This window comes from Cebus imitator, unplaced genomic scaffold (assembly GCF_001604975.1).
Source record: "Cebus imitator isolate Cc_AM_T3 unplaced genomic scaffold, Cebus_imitator-1.0 Scaffold538, whole genome shotgun sequence".
Lineage (NCBI taxonomy): Eukaryota > Metazoa > Chordata > Mammalia > Primates > Cebidae > Cebus > Cebus imitator.
The window spans coordinates 944,773-962,634 of NW_016107853.1; the positions used below are offsets into that span (position 1 = coordinate 944,773).

General features: G+C 42.2%; 2 protein-coding genes across 8 annotated transcripts in view; one reads left to right on the forward strand and one right to left on the reverse strand.

Moving 5' to 3' along the window:
- Positions 1–17,862, reverse strand: part of PRPSAP2 (phosphoribosyl pyrophosphate synthetase associated protein 2) — a 70,102-nt gene that overhangs the window by 33,253 nt on the left and 18,987 nt on the right. For all 7 annotated transcript variants that reach the window (XM_017514928.1, XM_037733571.1, XM_037733572.1 and 4 more), the window contains 2 exons: positions 14,732–14,847; positions 6,840–6,895 (listed from right to left, as the gene is read on the reverse strand). In XM_017514928.1, coding sequence (XP_017370417.1) covers positions 6,840–6,895; positions 14,732–14,847 — 172 coding nt within the window. The remainder of the gene's footprint in view (positions 1–6,839; positions 6,896–14,731; positions 14,848–17,862) is intronic.
- On the forward strand, positions 7,011–7,380 carry LOC119468946 (NADH dehydrogenase [ubiquinone] 1 alpha subcomplex subunit 3-like). The gene is given in 2 exon segments (XM_037733574.1): positions 7,011–7,310; positions 7,313–7,380. Coding segments are annotated over 2 exon segments (252 nt in total). The 5' UTR covers positions 7,011–7,111; the 3' UTR covers positions 7,366–7,380.

The window sequence follows — 17,862 nt, forward strand, 5'->3', positions numbered from 1 at the left end:
CCGCAACCTCCGCCTCCTGGGTTCAGGCAATTCTCCTGCCTCAGCCTCCTGAGTAGCTGGGATTACAGGCACGCGCCACCATGCCCAGCTGATTTTTTGTATTTTTAGTAAAGACGGGGTTTCACCATGTTGACCAGGATGGTCTCGATCTCTTGACCTCGTGATCCACCCGCCTCGGCCTCCCCCAGTGCTGGCATTACAGGCTTGGGCCACCGCGCCCAGCTAAAATGTTGTTTTTAACTAAAATTTACAAGGCATGCAAACAAAAAGGAAAACATGGGCCAGGTATGATGGCTCACGCCTGTAATTCTAGAACTTTGGGAGGCCAAGGCAGGAGGATTGCTTGAGGCCAGGAGTTTGTCACTGGCCCAGAAACATAGCAAGATCCTGCTTCTGTATTTTTTTTTTTTAAGTAAGAAGTTTTGGCCAGGCACGGTAGCTGCCATCGGTAACCCCAGCACTTTGGGAAGGAGGCCAAGACGGGTGGATCACCTAAAGTCAGGAGTTTGAGACCAGCCCGGCCAACATGGTAAAATCCCGTCTCTACTAAAAATACAAATAATTTATTTGTGGTGGCACATTCCTGTAATCCCAGCTACTCGGGAGGCTGAGGCAGGAGAATCACTGGAACCCAGGAGGCAGAGGTTGCAGTGAGCTGAGATCACACCACTGCACTCCAGCCTGGGCAACACAGTGAGACTCCATCATAAATTAAAATTAAATTAAAATAAGGTAAGAAGTTTTTTTTTTTTTAATTTAAAAAAAGAAAAACATGGCCCATACACAGGAAAAAAGCAGTGATCTCTGAAAAAGCCCAATGTCAGAATAACTAGACAGAATAAATCAGCTATCATAAATATGTTCACAGAACTAAAGAAAATAATGTCTAAAAAAATAAAAAAATACCCAAAGAAATATTTATTTAGGTATAAATATAACAAAATATGGGCTGGATGTGATGGCTCACGCCTGCAATCCCAATACTGGGAGACTGAGCCCAGGGATACAAGACCAGCCTAGACAACAGTCAGAACCCCATCTCTATGCTGCAAAAAAAAAAAAAAAAAAAAAAAATTTTTTTTTTTTTAATTAGCCAGGCATGGTGGTGCACACCTAGAGTCCTAGCTACTTAGGAGGCTGAAATGAAAGAATTGCATGAGCCCAGGAATTCAGGGCTATAGTGAGTTGTAATGGCACCAGTGCACTACAGCCTGGGTAAACAGAGCAAGACTTTGTTTCTTAAAAAAAAAAAAAAGTACAAGTCTATATGAGGAAAACTTCTCTGAAGACAGAAATCAAAGAAGAATTTTTTAAATATTGTAACCCAGGTCAGGCACGATGGCTCACGCCTGTAATCCCTGCACTTTGGGAGGCCGAGGCAGGTAGATCACCTGAGGTCAGGAGTTCAAGACCAGCCTGGTCAACATGATGAAACCCCATTTCTACAAAAAATACAAAAAATTAGTTGGGCATGGTGCTGTGGGCCTGTAATCCCAGCTACTCAGGAGACTGAGGCAGGAGAATCGCTTGAACCCATGAGGTGGAAGTTGCAGTGAGCTGAGATTATGCCACTGTGCTCCAGCCTGGACAACAGGAGCAAAAACTCCATCTCAAAAAACAACAACAACAAAAAGATATCCCATGTTTATGGATACGAAGACTCAATATTGTCAAGATGTCAGTTCTCCCAATTTGATCCACAGATTCAATGCAAACCCCAATCTAAATCCCAACAAGTTATTCTGTGGATTTCAAAAACTGATTCTGAGGCTTATATGAAGAGGCAAAAGGCCCAGAATAGCCAACACAATCTTGAAGAACAAAGTTAGAAAGAGTGACAATACCCAACTTTAAGACTATTAAGGCTCAGTGGAGTGGCTCATGCCTGTAATCCCAGCACTTTGGGATGCTGAGGCAGGTGAATCACGAAGTTAGAAGTACAAGACCAGCCTGGCCAAGATGGTGAAACCCTGTCTCTACTAAAAATACAAAAATTGGGCCAGGCGCAGTAGCTCACACCTGTAATCCCAGCACTTTGGGAGGCCGTGGCAGGCAGATCATGAGGTCAAGAGATTGAGACCATCCTGGCCAACATGGTGAAACATCGTCTCTACTAGAAAATACAAAAATTAGCTGGGTGTGGTGGTGCGTGCCTGTAGTCCCAGCTACTTGGGAGGCTGAGGCAGGAGAACTGCTTGAACCTGGGAGGTGGAGGTTGCAGTGAGCCAAGATCACGCCACTGCACTCCAGCCTGGTGCCTGGCGACAGAGCAAGACTCTGTCTCAAAAAAAAAAAAAAAAAAAAAAAAAAAAATTAGCTGGGTGTGGTGGTAGGTGCCTGTAATCCCAGCTACTCGGGAGGCTGAGGCAGAGAACTGCTTGAACCTAGGAGGGGGAGTTTGCAGTGAGCCGACACTGCGCCACTGCACTCCAGCTTGGGTACTGGGCAACAGAGCGAGACTCCGTCTCAAGAAAAAAAAAGCTATAGAGGGCCAGGCATGGTGGCTCATGCCTGCAATCCCAGCACTCTGGGAGGCTGAGATAGGTGGATCACTTGAGGTCAGGAGTTTGAGACCAGCCTGACCAACATAGTGAAACCCCATCTCTACTAACAAAATTAGCGAGGCGTAGTGGGCATGGCTGTAATCCCAGCTACCTGTGAGGCTGAGGCAGGAGAGTTGCTTGAACCTGGCAGGCAGAGGTTGCAGTGAGCCAAGATCATGCAGTCTGGGCAACAAGAGCAAAATTCCATCTCAAAAAAAAATAATAAAAACCTGTAGTGACTGGGTACAGTGGCTGATGCCTGTAATCCTAATACTTTGGGAGGATAACTTGAGGTCAGGATAACTTGAAGTCAGGCGTTCGAGACCAGCCTGGCCAACATGGCAAAACCCCATCTCTACTAAAAACACAAAATTTCGCCAGGTGTGGTGGTGCACACCTGTAAGCCCAGCTACTCGGGAGGCTGAGGCACAAGAATCACTCAAACCTAGGAGGCAGAGGCTGCACTGAGCTGAGATCAAGCCGCTGCACTCTGGCCTAGGTGACACAGCGTGAGACTTAAGCCTAAAAAAAAAAGCTGTAGTAATCAAGACAGTGTGGGATTGGTGAAAGAAAAGACAAATATATAAATGGAACAAAACAGACAGCCCAGAAATAGACCTACATAAATATTGTTAACTGATCTTTGATGAAAGAGCAAAGGCAATATAATGGAGAAAAGATAGTCTTTCAACAAATGGTGCTGAAATAACTGCATCTCCACATGCTTAGAATGAAGCTGGAGGCCCATCTTACTCCATATACACATATTAACTCAAAATGATTAAAGACCAGCCTAGTGCAGTGGCTCGTGCCCATAATCTCAGCACTTTGGGAGGCCAAGGCAGGTGGATCACTTGAGGTCAGGAGTTTGAGACCAGCCTGACCAACATGGTGAAACCTGTCTCTAATACCAGCTACTCGAGAGGCTGAGGCAAGAGAATTGCTTGAGCCTGGAGTCAGAGGTTGCAGTGAGCCAAGATCGTGCCACTGCACTGCAGCCTGGGCAACAGAGAAAGACTCCATCTCAGAAGAAAACAAAAAAAAAAAGATCAAAAACCTAAATATAAGAGCATTAGGAGAAAATATAGAGGTAAACTTCATGACCTCGGATTTGGCAATGGATTCTTTTTTTTTTGAGATAGGATCTGGCTCTGCCAACCAGACTGGTATGCAGTGGTGCAATCACAGCTCACTGCAGCCTTGACCTCTTGGGCTTAAACAATCCTCCCACCTCAGCCTCCCAAGTAGCCAGAACCACAGACACATGCCACCACACCCAAATAATTTTTTTTTTTTTTAGAAACAAGGTCCATTATATTGCTCTGGCTGTTCTCAAACTTCTGGGGTCAAGTGATCCTCTTGTCTCAGCCTCCCAAAGTGCTGAGATTACAGGAATGAGCCACTGCACCTGGCCAATGGATTCTTAGGCGTAACATCAGAAGCAGAGGCAGTAACAAACAAAAAAGATAAATTGAACCTTATCAATATTAAAACCATTTTGTGTCAAAGAACATTATAAGTGAAAAGACAATCTGAAGATATAAAGTATCTGTAAATCATGTATCTAACAAGGGTTTAGTATGTAGAATACATAAAGAGTGCTTACAACTCAACAAAAAGACAATCCAATTATTAAATGGGCAAAAGGTGTGAATAGGCATTTTTCCAAAGATACACAAATGGCCAAAAGGCATATAAAAATATGATCAGCAGACTAAGGCAGAAGGATTGATTCAGCCCAGGAGTTTAAGCCCAGCCTGGACAACATAGCAAGACCTTATCTCATTAAAAAAAAAAAAAAAAGAATAGATACTCAACATCAATGTCATTAATCATTAGGGAAATACAAATCAAAACCACAATAAGGTATCATTTCACACCCACTAGAATGACTATAATGAAAAAAATCAGAGGATAAGTGTTGGTGAGGATGTGGAGAAACTGGAACCCTCATACACTGCTGGTGGGAATGTAAAATGGGCAGCTGCAGTGGAAAAGTGCTTGGCAGTTCCTCAAAACATAAACAAAATTGCTATATGACCCAGCAATTCCAATCCTAATAGATAACCACAAGAAACGAAAACTTACGTCTACACAGAAACTAATACATGAATAATCACAGGAGTACTATTCATAATAGCCAAAAGGTAAAAACAACATAAGTGTCCATCAACAGATGAATGGATAAACGCAGTATACACATACAATGCAATATTACTCAGCAATCAAAAGGACTGAGATACTGCATGCTACGCCATAGATAAATCTTGAAAACATGCTAAGTGAAAGAAACCAGATACAAAGGAGCACAAACGATGTGATTCCATTTACATGAAATGTCCAGAATAGGTAAATGAACAAAAACAGAAATCAGATTAGTGGCTCCCAAGGGACAGAGGGTGAAGGGATAGGGAATGATTGCTGAATGGGTACAAGGTGTTCTTTTTGGATGATGAAAATGTTCTGAAAAGAGAGACAGGTGGTGGTTACACAACACCATGAATGCACTAAATGTCAGTGAATTCCATACTTTAAAATGATTGTTTGTACATGTGTGATTTTTCACTTTTAATTTTTTTAAAGCATGTATATCAAGAGAAAAATTACTAAATAAAATTAATTCAGCCTTTGAATAAATGGAAAAGCTATTTGAAAAGTTTACATTCTAAAATTCAGTCTGTTTCTTACAATTTAATCAAATGGACAAGAGGAGACCAGATGATACGGCTACTTGAAGGATACAGCTACTTGGGTGAACACAGGCCTGGCTGAGTTGAGAAAGTCAGCCACAAGAACACAGCCATGTAATGGTTTTATTTCAAATGCCAATTTATTTTATTTAATATACTAAGTCCACATATTAAAGTGTTATTCTTAATTTATAATGTCCAATGACCTATGTGAAATGCTTTTTAAATCAATGGCTTACTGTGTGCAAGTTCTCCTCCCTCCTTCAATACTGCCAGCCCATGGGCCTAGAGTGGAGGTTTCCTACGCTTTCTTTCATTACACAGGACTCAACAACAATCCAGTGAGCAAAGGTATTTAACTGGAAAACAATTTTAAAAGGGCTTTTTAGGAAAAAGGCTTTATTCCTACAAGTGATTTCATTCTTTCCCTCTACCATGGGGTAGTTTCTCCACAAAACACTGGTATATGAAATCCTCTCAACCAACATACAATTTTAAGTATGTATTAGTGACACATCGGTTCCTCTAGGTTACATGTAAGTCACTCTATTAACTCTCAAGGCTGCCCCTTTTATACGCCTCAGGTTGTGCCAGTTTCATAAAGTGTCACCGTTAACACATACAAATAACTGGGTTGTCAGCTGAATAAAATTCTGTTAATCAATTTCTGAGTTCCTCAAATAAGAAGCACTAAACACCTACAAAGTTGTTTGCCAGTACTGTAAATATTCACCAGTACTGTAAATATTCACCAATACTGTAAATATTCACCAATACTGTAAACACTAGACTTGAAGATTGACAAGTGATTGTCAATCTGGGTCTGGGGTAAACACTAGAACGTATTCCCCAAACCTGGATGGCTTTGGTCAAGAAATATGATTGAGGTCAGGTATGGTGGCTCATGCCTGTAATCCCAGCACTTTGGGAGGCTAAGCTGGGTAGGTGGATCACTTGAGCCTCAGTAGTTCAAGACTGGCCTAAACAACATGGCAAAACTCTGTTTCTACTATTAAAAATAAAAATAAGGCCAGGCGTATGGCTCACACCTGTCATCCCAGCACTTTGGGAGGCCAAGGTGGGTGGATCACCTGAGGTCAGCAGTTCGAAACTAGCCTGACCAACAAGGTGAAACCCCGTCTCTACTAAAAATACAATAATTAGGATGTGGTGGTGCACACCGGTAATCCCAGCTGCTTGGCAGGCTGAGGCAGGACAATCACTTGAACTCAGGACATGGAGGTTGCAGTGAGCCAACACTCCGCCACTGCACTATAGCCTGGGCAACAGGAGCGAAACTCCGTCTCAAAAATAAATAAATAAAATTTTAAAAAATAATAAAATACAAAGAAAAGAAAATGTAAGTAGAAGATAACTTTAAAAATATGTCTGGCAATCATAGATTAGGATTAGAAAAAAAGAGAGGAAACTAAAATATTTACTTAATAAATGGAGTTGATAAAATGATCTTAAAATACCCATCCATGGAAGAAAAATGAGACGTATCACTGGGAACCACTGAAGTTCAATTTAGAATGCCTGGAACTCATCAGGGACACAATACTTAGAAGTAGATCCAAAAAGAGGTTGTGAGATTCCCACCTACCTCTTCGCAGAGGCTGGAGACTTGGCCACGATTACTGCATTTCTGTAATCTGGGATCTGTGACGGACAGGAAGTCAGACATTACTGCATGTCTCTAAGAGGCTATTCCAACAATCAACGAAACGGTAAATTCCAACAGACCCAAAAATGCTTGGTTAGTTGAATGTTTTCCAAAAAAAGAAAAAGTTCAAAGTAAAATTCTCCTTTGGAAAATGAAGAAAGGAACCTACCTATGAAAAAACATTACTGGCTGTCACCGCCATCGAGACCAAGATGGCCGCGAGACTCGGCGCCTTCCTCACGAATGCTTGGGCCAAGGAGCCAGTACTGGTCGTGTCCTTCTTCATCGGGACCCTCGCTATAATTCCGACCCCACTCATCCCCTACTTCAAGTACTCTGTCATGATCAACCAGGCCACGCCCTACAACTACCCAGTGCCTGTCCGCAATGATGGGAACATGCTTGACATACCCGCCACCCCTAGGACCCCCAGGGGCCCAGCCTGGAGTGGCTGAAGAACCTGTGAGCATCTCCACTGACCAAGGTGGGCCCTCTCCTGGCTCCTAATAAAAATGTGAATAAAAAAAAAAGAAAAAATATTACTAAGGTGTGAGCCACAAAGATTTCTTTTAAGGAAAAAGGAGAAATAATTGGTGATTAGCTCATATCTCTGCCAGCAAATACTAATAATGCAGTGTAAAGATGTTTCTATATATCTAGTCAACAAGAATCCTAATTACATGTAATTTCAAAGTACAAGGATATCCAATTCAATTTGAATATAAGCTGACTGTCAAAGTCCAAATTAGAGCAGTCCAAACAAATGGCTATTTAACGTATCGCAGTCATAACATGTTGAAAAAATCAATTTCTTAAAGGATAATCAGCCCATCACTATTTAAAAAAAAATATTAACTATATTCTTATTGCTTTTTTCTCACAATTATACCAACGAATTTTACTATAAGCAGTTAATAGCATCTAGCACCATGTGTAATACAATGCCTACCACATAACAAGCACTAAATAATAACTGCTTAGCAAATGAACAAAAAAATGATTAATGTGAAGAATATACTACATTTGCATCCAGCATAATCACATGGTTCAGCTGTATCTACAGGAAGACCTAATTTATCCAACACTCTCGGGAAGTAAAGCAGTAAAATATATTTCCATTTGGGCACTTGCATTATTTTTGCTGGCAGTCTTTCTGAACTGTTTCATGTACTTCCTTGTCTCATCAAACATCGTCAAACATTACCAAATCCAGACAAGAAAAGACAGAACCAAGAAAACAGTTAATGAAACAATTAAAGGGCCTAAAAGAAAGGACTCTAACAAAAACAGATCTATTGTCTCTACAGAGGTTAAAATGGGAAGTTATATACATCAAGAAAGAACAAGTTATCATGAAAAAGAACCAAAAAGAAATTAAAGAAGAGAAAGTGATTATGGTCTAAAGAAACTCAGTAGCTGGCTGGCTGAACAGCAGAATGAACACAACTTTAAGAACAAACCTGAGAAGATTAAGCCAAGGAAGTTCCTCATAAAGCTATATATAAGTATGTAAAAAGTAAAATAAGTTTTTAAAAGTTATAGAGACCCAAAATTTTAAAACATAATAGTTCCCAAAGGAAAAGAATAAAAGAAATAGAAGGGATGAAATACTTAACAGATAAAAACAATTCCCAAAGATGGCTGGGCACAGTGTCTCACGCCTGTTGTAATCCCAGCACTTTGGGAGGCCAAGGCGGGCAGAACACCTGAGCCAAGACCAGCCTGGCCAGCATGGCAAAACCCCTTCTCTACTAAAAATGCAAAAGAAATTAGCCAGGCATAGTGGCGCACACCTGTAATCCAGCTACTCCACAGGCTGAGGCAGGAGAATTGCTTGAACCCAAGCAGTGGAAGTTGCAGTGAGCCAAGATCGTGTCACTGCACTCCAGCCTGGGCGACAGAGTGAGACTCGATCTAAAAAAAAAAAAAAAAAAAATCCCAAAGAATGAATGGGATCCACTGAGTATCTAATGAGATAAATGGAAAAAAGATCCATCCAGACATGTCATAGTGAACTTCAGAATCACAGCAAAAAGATAAAACTCTATTTCAGATGGGGAAATATTGCCCCCTGCCCCCAAAGAAATACGTAAGATACTCAATCTTACTAGAAATCAGAGAAATCATTAGAAATCAGTAGCCTGTGTTCCCAGCTACTTGGGAGGCAGAGGAGGGAGAATCACTTGAGCCCAGGAGGTCAAGCCTGCAGTAAGTTGATCACGCAACTGCACTCTACTATGGGTGACAGAGCAAGACCTTATCTCAAAAAAGAAAAAAAAAAAAAAAAGAAAAATCCCCGTGCACACCAATGATTACTAGGCTATCACCACAATACTTAGTTATGTTTTAAAACATGCACTATATCCAGCTGAAGAGCCAGTCATTTGATAGCAAAAATGAAAACAATAAATGTAAAAAGTAAAAAACATGCACTATATTTAATCATTATGAAACCACTTTTTGTCCTATATTAATATCCCCAAAACTGAGATGTCTCACATCGGGCAGTGTCCCACAGCAGCCGAGATGTGCTTTTTCTTTCCTTCACATGCACAGAGGCCACAGCACTCCTATGGGCCTCACTTCAAGTGAGGCAGAGGCACCACTTGTTCTATTCAGGCTGAGTTTAACTGCCATTTAAAATGTCTCCAGAAGACAACAGATGCTGGAGAAGATGTGGAGAAAAAGGAATACTTTACACTGGTGGGGGTTTAAATTAGTTCAACCATTATGGAAGACAGTGTGGCAATTCCTCAAGGATCTAGAAATAGAAATTCCATTTGACCCAGCAATCCCATTACTGGGTATATACCCAAAGGATTATAAATCGTTCTATTATAAAGACACACGTACACATACGTTCACTGCAGCACTGTTTACAATAGCAAAGACCTGGAATCAACCCAAATGCCCATCAATGATAGACTGGACAAAGAAAATGTGGCACATATTCACCATGGAATACTATGCAGCCATAAAAAATGATGAGTTCGTGTCCTTTGTGGAGACATGGATGAATCTAGAAACCATCATTCTCAGCAAACTGACACAAGAACAGAAAACCAAACACCTCATGTTTTCACTCATAGGCAGGTGATGAACAATGAGAACACTTGGGCACAGGGAAGGAACAACACTCACTGGGTTAGGTGGGGAGGTAGAGGGGAGGGGAGGAGAGGGGAGGGACAGCGGGGTTGGGGGGTAGGGCGAATGGGGAGGGATAACACCGGGAGAAATGCCTGATATAGGCAATGGGGTTGGTGGGGAGGGGGAAATGTGGCATGTATGTACTTATGCAGCAATCCTGCAGGATGCAGGATGTGCACATGCATGTAACCCCAGAGTCCAAAATACAATAAAAAAAAAAAATAATAATAATAATGTCTCCAGAAAGAATCACTATGATTCTTTTCATTAAAATGAAAAACTGGCTGGGCACAATGCCTCGTGCCTGTAATCCCAGCACTTTGGGAGGTGCCGAGGCAGATGGATCACCTGAGGTCGGGAGTTCGAGATCAGCCTGACCAACATGGGGAAACTCCATCTCTACTAAAAAAAAAACACAAAAAATTAGCCAGGTATGGTTGGCACATGCCCATAATTCCAGCTACTTGGGAGGCTGAGGCAGGAGAATCACGTGAATCCGAGAGGCACGGGTAGCGGTAAACTGAGATTGCACCATTGCACTACAGCCTGCGCAACAAGAGCAAAATTCCGTGTCAAAAAAAAAAAAAAGAAAAATTATCGTGTATGCAGACAGACACAGGAAGAGACCATTAGGGTGTAATTTGATATTCACAAATCAAATATTCATCACTGGAAAAATGATACAATTCTACATTTTCTTGCAAGACAACAATCAAATGCTGCATGAAACTTAGGAAAGGAGGCCGGGCGTGGTGGCTCAAGCCTGTAATCCCAGCACTTTGGGAGGCCGAGGTGGGTTGATCACGAGGTCAAGAGATCGAGACCATCCTGGTCAACATGGTGAAACCCCGTCTCTACTAAAAATACAAAAAATTTGGGCATGGTGGTGCGTGCCTGTAATCCCAGCTACTCAGGAGGCTGAGGCAGGAGAATTGCCTGAACCCAGGAGGCGGAGGTTGCGGTGAGCCGAGATCGCGCCATTGCACTCCAGCCTGGGTAACAAGAGTGAAACTCCGTCTCAAAAAAAAAAAAAGAAACTTAGGAAAGGAAGATCCCTACCAGTAGGTGAAACTGTGAAAAGGACTGAACCGGAAGAGGACTGCCTGACACATGCCCAGCAATGCAGTAGAAGGCAACAGACACTGCCAGATGCTTTCAGAATAGATGGCAAAAGTTTCAAGGCAACAAGCATCCTAATACTAGAATTTTCTGAGTCTGGCAGAAGGTGCTTAAATTCCAGTGACAAACACAAGAGATACAGAAAGTAAGAGTTATCAGAGAGGAAAGTGTCAGCATCAAAACCTGCAGAATATGATCACTACGTGACAAGAAGGCACAGTGCCACAGTATAATTAGCAGTGTTTTCTTCTTTCTTGGTGACATAAAAGAATGTAAGGCTGGACTGACAGAACCTCAGATTGAGTGAAACATGAGTATCTACCCTGCTACTTTAAGAAGCTCTAACACAAGGAAATAAAAGAGACAAGATACACATACTATAAAAAGGCAATACAGGCCAGGAGTGGTAGCTCACGTCTGAAATCCCAGCACTTTGGGAGGCTGAGGCAAGCAGATCAGTGGAGTTCAGAAGTTCAAGACTCGCCTGGCCAACAAGGTGAAACCCCACCTCTACTAAAAATACAAAAATTAGCCAGGCATGCTTGCTTGGACTCAAGAGGCAGAGGTTATAGTAAGCCAAAATCACACCACTGCACTCCAGCCTGGGCGACAGAGTGAGACTCTGTCTCTAAAAAAAGGGCAAATACAACAAAAATTCCTTTTTAACACTAAGTTCCCATAGAGTATTTATTTTATTTTATTTTTTGAGATGGAGTCTCGCCATGTTGCCCAGGCTTGAGTGCAATGGCTCACTCTCATCTCACTGCAACCTCCACCTTCCAAATATAAGTGATTCTCCTGTTTCGGCCGCCCGAGTAGCTGGCATTACAGGCACAGACCACCACGCCCAGCTAATTTTCTATTTTCAGTAGAGTCAGGGTTTCACCATGTTGGCCATGCTGATCTCAAACTCCTGACGTTGTGATCTGCCTGCCTCGGCCTCCCAAAGTACTGGAATTACAGGCATGAGCCACCATGCTCAGTCTAGTATTTCATTTTTGTAGTTTAAATAATTTTTTTCTGAAAGACAGAAAATTTTAAAACTAAAATGTTATCATTAAAATGTCATCACTGTTAGCTCAATATCAAAAATAAAACCATTTCCCTAGTTTGCTGATTCATAAATGTTGACAGAGAGGCCAATCCTGACTTTTTTTTTTTTTTTTTTTTGAGACAAGGTCTCACTCTGTTGCTCAGATCATGGCTCACTGCAGCCTCGACCTCCTGGGAAGCCTCAATCTCCCAGGCTCAAGCAATCCTCTTCTCAGCCTCCCTAGTAGCTGGGACTACAGGCATGCACCACCACACCTGGCTAACTTTTGCATTCTTTGTAGAAACAGTGTTTTACCATCTTGCTGAGGATGGTCTTGAACTCCTGGACTCAACTAATCCAACCTCCTCGGTCTCTCAAAGTGCTGGGATTATAGGTGTGGGTCACCACATCCAGCCTTGACTTCTTCTCAACAATGAACCTGAAATGAGTATTTTTTTTCAGGTAGAAGGCAGTGTCATCCTGAGGTAGAAGCCAGTACTATAGGCAATGACAAGGGTTAGGCTTCCAGCCTGCTCTTGCAACCAGCCTGAGGGTACCCCAGCCTTCGTTCTTTAGGATCACCCACAGGGCATCCCTCAAGAGGTGCTATCATCATTTGTGCCTTGAGACACTGGCACACAACATGCCTTTATCTTGAGTGGAAACGTCCCTTAAAACCACAAGATGTGGACAGCAACCCATATAAGTCTATAGTGACTACTCTGTTTCTTCTAAAATGACAGGTTTCTCCATGTTGTCAGTTGGTAACCGAACAACATTCAAGGCTCACCTTCTCACCCTCTCTCTGCCTAAACCTCTTCATCCTTCCTTACCAAGACAGTTGCCAATTTTATCTCACCTTCTCTCTCAACTGAGAATAATATTCAGGTAAAATTAGGCCAGGCACGGTGGCTCACACCTGTAATCACACTGCTTTGGGAGGCCAAAGTGGGAGGAACGCTTGAGGTCAGGAGTTTGAGACCAGCTTGGGCAACATAGGAAGACTGTAACTCTAGAAATATTTTTTAAAAATTAGCTAGGTATGGTGGCACACCTCTAGTCTCAGCTACTCAGGATGCTAAGGTGGGAGAAATCTCTTGAGCCCAGGAGTTCAAGGTTTCAGTGAGTTATGATGGCACCACAGCACTCTGGTCTGGGTGACAGAGAAAGAACCTGTCTCAAAACAACGAAAAATTTTGCGGGTAAAATTAAAGTCTGTATTATTTTCTGAATTTATTAGACTATTTGTGTTTTCTATTTTGTTTTTTTTGAGACAGAGTCTTGCTCTGTCACCCGGGCAGGAGTGCAGTGGCACAATCCTGGCTCCCTGCAACCTCCACCTCCCGGGTTCAAGCAATTCTCCTGCCTCAGCCTCCAAAGTAACTGGGATTACTGGTGCGTGCCACCACACCTGGCTAAGTTTGTATTTTTAGTAGAGACAGGGTTTCACCATGTTGGTCAGGCTGGTCTGAACGCCTGACCTCAAGTGATCCACCCGCCTCAGCCTCCCAAAGTGCTGGGATTATAGGTGTCAGCCACTGCTTCCAGCCTAGAGTTTTTATGTTTCCTGTGTATAACTTTAAAGAAAAAAAAGCAGAATATTTTACATTTTTCTCTTTCGAAAATACTTAAATTCATTTTCTCTATAAGGGCTTATTTCAGTTGTTGGAGAATGAGGAAGCCCTGTATTCTTACCAGAAAGAAGTTCCTCAGAAATCTATAAACTGCCATCTTTTAAATATAGCACTGCAAAAAGTTCTCTAGAAAATTTATTAAAGAGAGAAATAATTTATATAAGAAAAACGGCTAACAGCAAAATAGCTAAGTACAATATAAATTTAAAATTTAAAAGTCTTCTTAAATAGTAAATCACAAAAGTGCTAACTCATATCAAAGAAAAACAAACGTGACTATATTAGAATTAAATGTCTGATTTATCCCAGGATGCAAAGGTGGTTCAACATGAGAAAAATCAATGTAATAAACCACATTAATAGAATGAAGGAAAAACAACATGATCATCTCCACTGATACAGAAAAAGCATTTGACAAATTCAACGTTGTTTGAGGGCAGTGGTTCCCTAGGGTGGAAGGAGGCAGAGGATAGGGCAGGGAAGGAGCCCATGAGCAGCTCTAAGTCATTATCATGATTCTAGTTTTCTTACTGGGAGGTGGGATCATGGATGCTGACTGTCATAACTGGATGGACAGAGAGACAGGATGGATAGATGGATATGTAAAACAGGACCAGGACCAAGAATAGACTAGTAATGAGGGTAAATTACTCATTACAATCATATAGTCCAATTCTAGGTACTTGAGGTCCAACAGAAAAAGCAATTTTAAGAGTTAACTAAAGAAACAAATTGCAGATTCAGAATTCTAAAATACATAGAACTATATCTATAAAGTATAATGGTACTTTAAGTAGAATACATCAAGTTTTAATCCTTTAGGGATACCCTAAGGAAATGGAAATACATCTTTCAACCTTAATCAGAATATTGAAATAAAAAAGTTTGAGCTAGCTCACCTCTTCTTGAATATACTGTAATAAGAAGGGAGATGCTCTTAAATTATCAACAGGAATGTTGAAGAAGCCCTGAATTTCCTTCTGGTGTAAATCCATAGTAATAAGATGAGTTAGACCTTTAAAAATAAAGCAGACACAAGCACATAAATAGTTTTCTTTGTTTTTGTTTTTTTTGAGATGGGATCTTACTCTGTCATACAGGCTGGGGTGCAGTGGCATGACCATAGCTAACTACAGCCTTGAACTCCCAGGCTCAAGCGATCCTCCCACCTCAGCCTCAAAAGTAGCTGGGAATACATGTGCACACCACCATGCCGGGCTAATTCTGCATTTTTAGTAGAGACAAGTTTTCATTATGTTGGCCAGGCTGGTCTCGAACTCCTGACCTCAAGTAATCCTCCTGCCTCAGCCTCCCAAAGTGCTGGGATTACAGGCATGAGCCTCTGCACCCAGCCTATAAATAGTTTAAAATAAGTTGCACTATATTAAATAAGTACTACACATAATACTATATTTAATAAGTTACTATTTAAAAATTGCTTTATGGCCTGGCATGGCAGCTAACATCTGTAATACCAGCACTTTGGGAAGTTAAGGCTGACAGATTGCTTGAGCTCAGGAGTTTGAGACCAGCCTGGGCAACATAGCAAAACCCCATCTCTACAAAAGCTACAAAAATTAGCCAGGCATGATGGCACATGCCTGTAATCCCAGCTATTCTCCCAGGTTGGGGTGGGAGAATCACTTCAACCAAGAAGGTCAAGGCTGCAAATGAGCTGAGATCGAGCCACTGCATTCCAGTGTGGACGAGAGTGAAACCCTGTCTCAAAAAAATAAAAAATAAGGCCAGGCATGGTGGCTCACGCCTATAATACCAGCACTTTGGTAGGCCAAGGTGGGTGGATCACCTGAGGTCAAGAGTTTGAGACAAGCCTGGCCAACAGGGTGAAACCCCATCTCTACTAAAAATACAAAGAATTAGGTGTGGTGGCAGGCACCTGTAATCCCAACTATTCGGGGGGCTGAAGCAGGAGAATTGCTTGAGCCTGGGAGGTGGAGGTTGTAGTAAGCCAAGATCATGCTATTGCACTCCAGCCAGGCCAACAAAAGTGAAACTCCATCTCAATAAATAAATAAATAAATAAACAAATAAAATAAAAATAAGAAATTGCTGGTTGGGCACAGTGGCTCACGCTTGTAATCCTAGCACTTTGGGAGGCTGAGGCAGGTGGATCACCTGAGGTCAGGAGTTTGAGACCAGCCTGGCCAACATGGCGAAACCCCATCTCTACTAAAAATACAAAAATTAGCCAGACATGGTGGTGCGTGCCTGTAATCCCAGCTACTCAGGAGGCTGAGGCAGAAGAATCACTTGAACCTGGAGGACAGAGGTTGCAATAAGCCAAGATTGTATCACTTNAAAAAAAAAAAAAAAAAAAAAATTGTTCTACAATCATAAAAACTCAGCACTTGTATTTTTCAGATTTTTTTTTTTCAATACTGTGAAATGCATGATTTTCACATCAATTTAAAGTCTTGGCCAGGTGCAATGGCTCATGCCTGTAATGCCAGCACTTTGGGAGACCAAGGCAGGCAGGCGGATCACCTGAGATCAAGAATTCGAGATCAGCCTGGCCCAACACGGTAAAACCCCATCTCTACTAAAAATACAAAAATTAGCCAGGAGTGGTAGCATGTGCCTGTAAGCTCAGCTACTAGGGAGGCTGAGGCAGGAGAATCACTTGAACCCGGGAGGCAGAGGTTGCAGTAAGCTGAGATCATGCCACTGCACTCCAGCCTGGACAACAGAGTGAGACTTTGTCTCAAAAAAATAAATAAATAATAGTCTTGACATAACAAAGATAATAGTAATATAGAAAAGTCTTTAGGTGTTGTGGCTCATGCCTGTAATCCCAGCACTCCGGAAGGCCAAGGCAGGAGTATCACTTGAGCCCATGAGTTTGAAAACAGTCTGAGTAACATGGTGAGACCCCATTTCTACTAAAAATACAAAAAATTGGCCGGTATGGTGGTGCATGCCTGTATGCCTCAGTTACTTTGGGGGCTGCAGTGGGAGGATTGCTTGAACCCAGGAGGTCAAGGCTACAGTGAGCAGTGATCACACCACTGCACTCCAGTCTGGGCAACAGGACTGATACCCGCATAAAAACAAAACAAAACAAAACCAGATATCAAGACAAACTGCATCAGCCTGGAAATTGGAAATTGGAGAAAACAAAAACCTCACCCCCATTGTAACGATCACCAGAAAAGTGTAAGGAAAATTCAATATAAAAAAATTGTTTAAAGCATTACTTGCCCAAAAGAACATGAAAGTAAGCCTGGTGGCCCACCAAGCAAGGCTGGAAAACAAGACGGGCCCTTTCCTGAAGATTCAACACACAAGCCTGCTCCCCTCACCAGCTGCCTGTTATGGTGTTTGCAATGGGGTAGGCTCCTGAGGTTGCTATGGTTTGAGTTTTTAAAAATTTTTTTTCCGAGACAGAGTTTCGCTCTTGTGGCCCAGGCTGGCATGCAATGGTGCAATCTCGGCTCACCACAACCTCCACCTCCCAGATTCAAGCAATTCTCCTGCCTTGGCCTCCTGAGTAGCTGGGATTACAGGCATGTGTCACCACGCCCAGTTATTGTATTTCTAGTAGAGACGGGATTTCTTCATGTTGGTCAGGCTGGTCTCGAACTCCTGACCTCAGGTGATCCACCCAACTCAGCATCCCAAAGTACTGGGATTACAGGTATGAACAACTGCACCTGACCTAGTTTTTAAATTTTTGTTTTACATTTGCCTTTCTTGAAAAACTATCTTAGAAAGTTTATTCCGGGCTGGGCACAGTGGCTCACACCTGTAATTCTAGCACTTTGGGAGGCCCAAGCGGGTGGGATCACCTGAGATCAGGAGTTCGAAACCAGCCTGGCCAACATGGTGAAATACGTCTCTACTAAAAATATAAAAATTAGCCAGATGTGGTGGTGAGTGCCTGTAATCCCAGCTACTCGGGAGGCTGAGGCAGATGAATCGCTTGAACCCAGGAAGTGGAGGTTACAGTGAGCCAAGATCGTGCCACTACATTTCAGCTTGGGCATCAGAGTGAGACTCTGTCTCAAAAAAA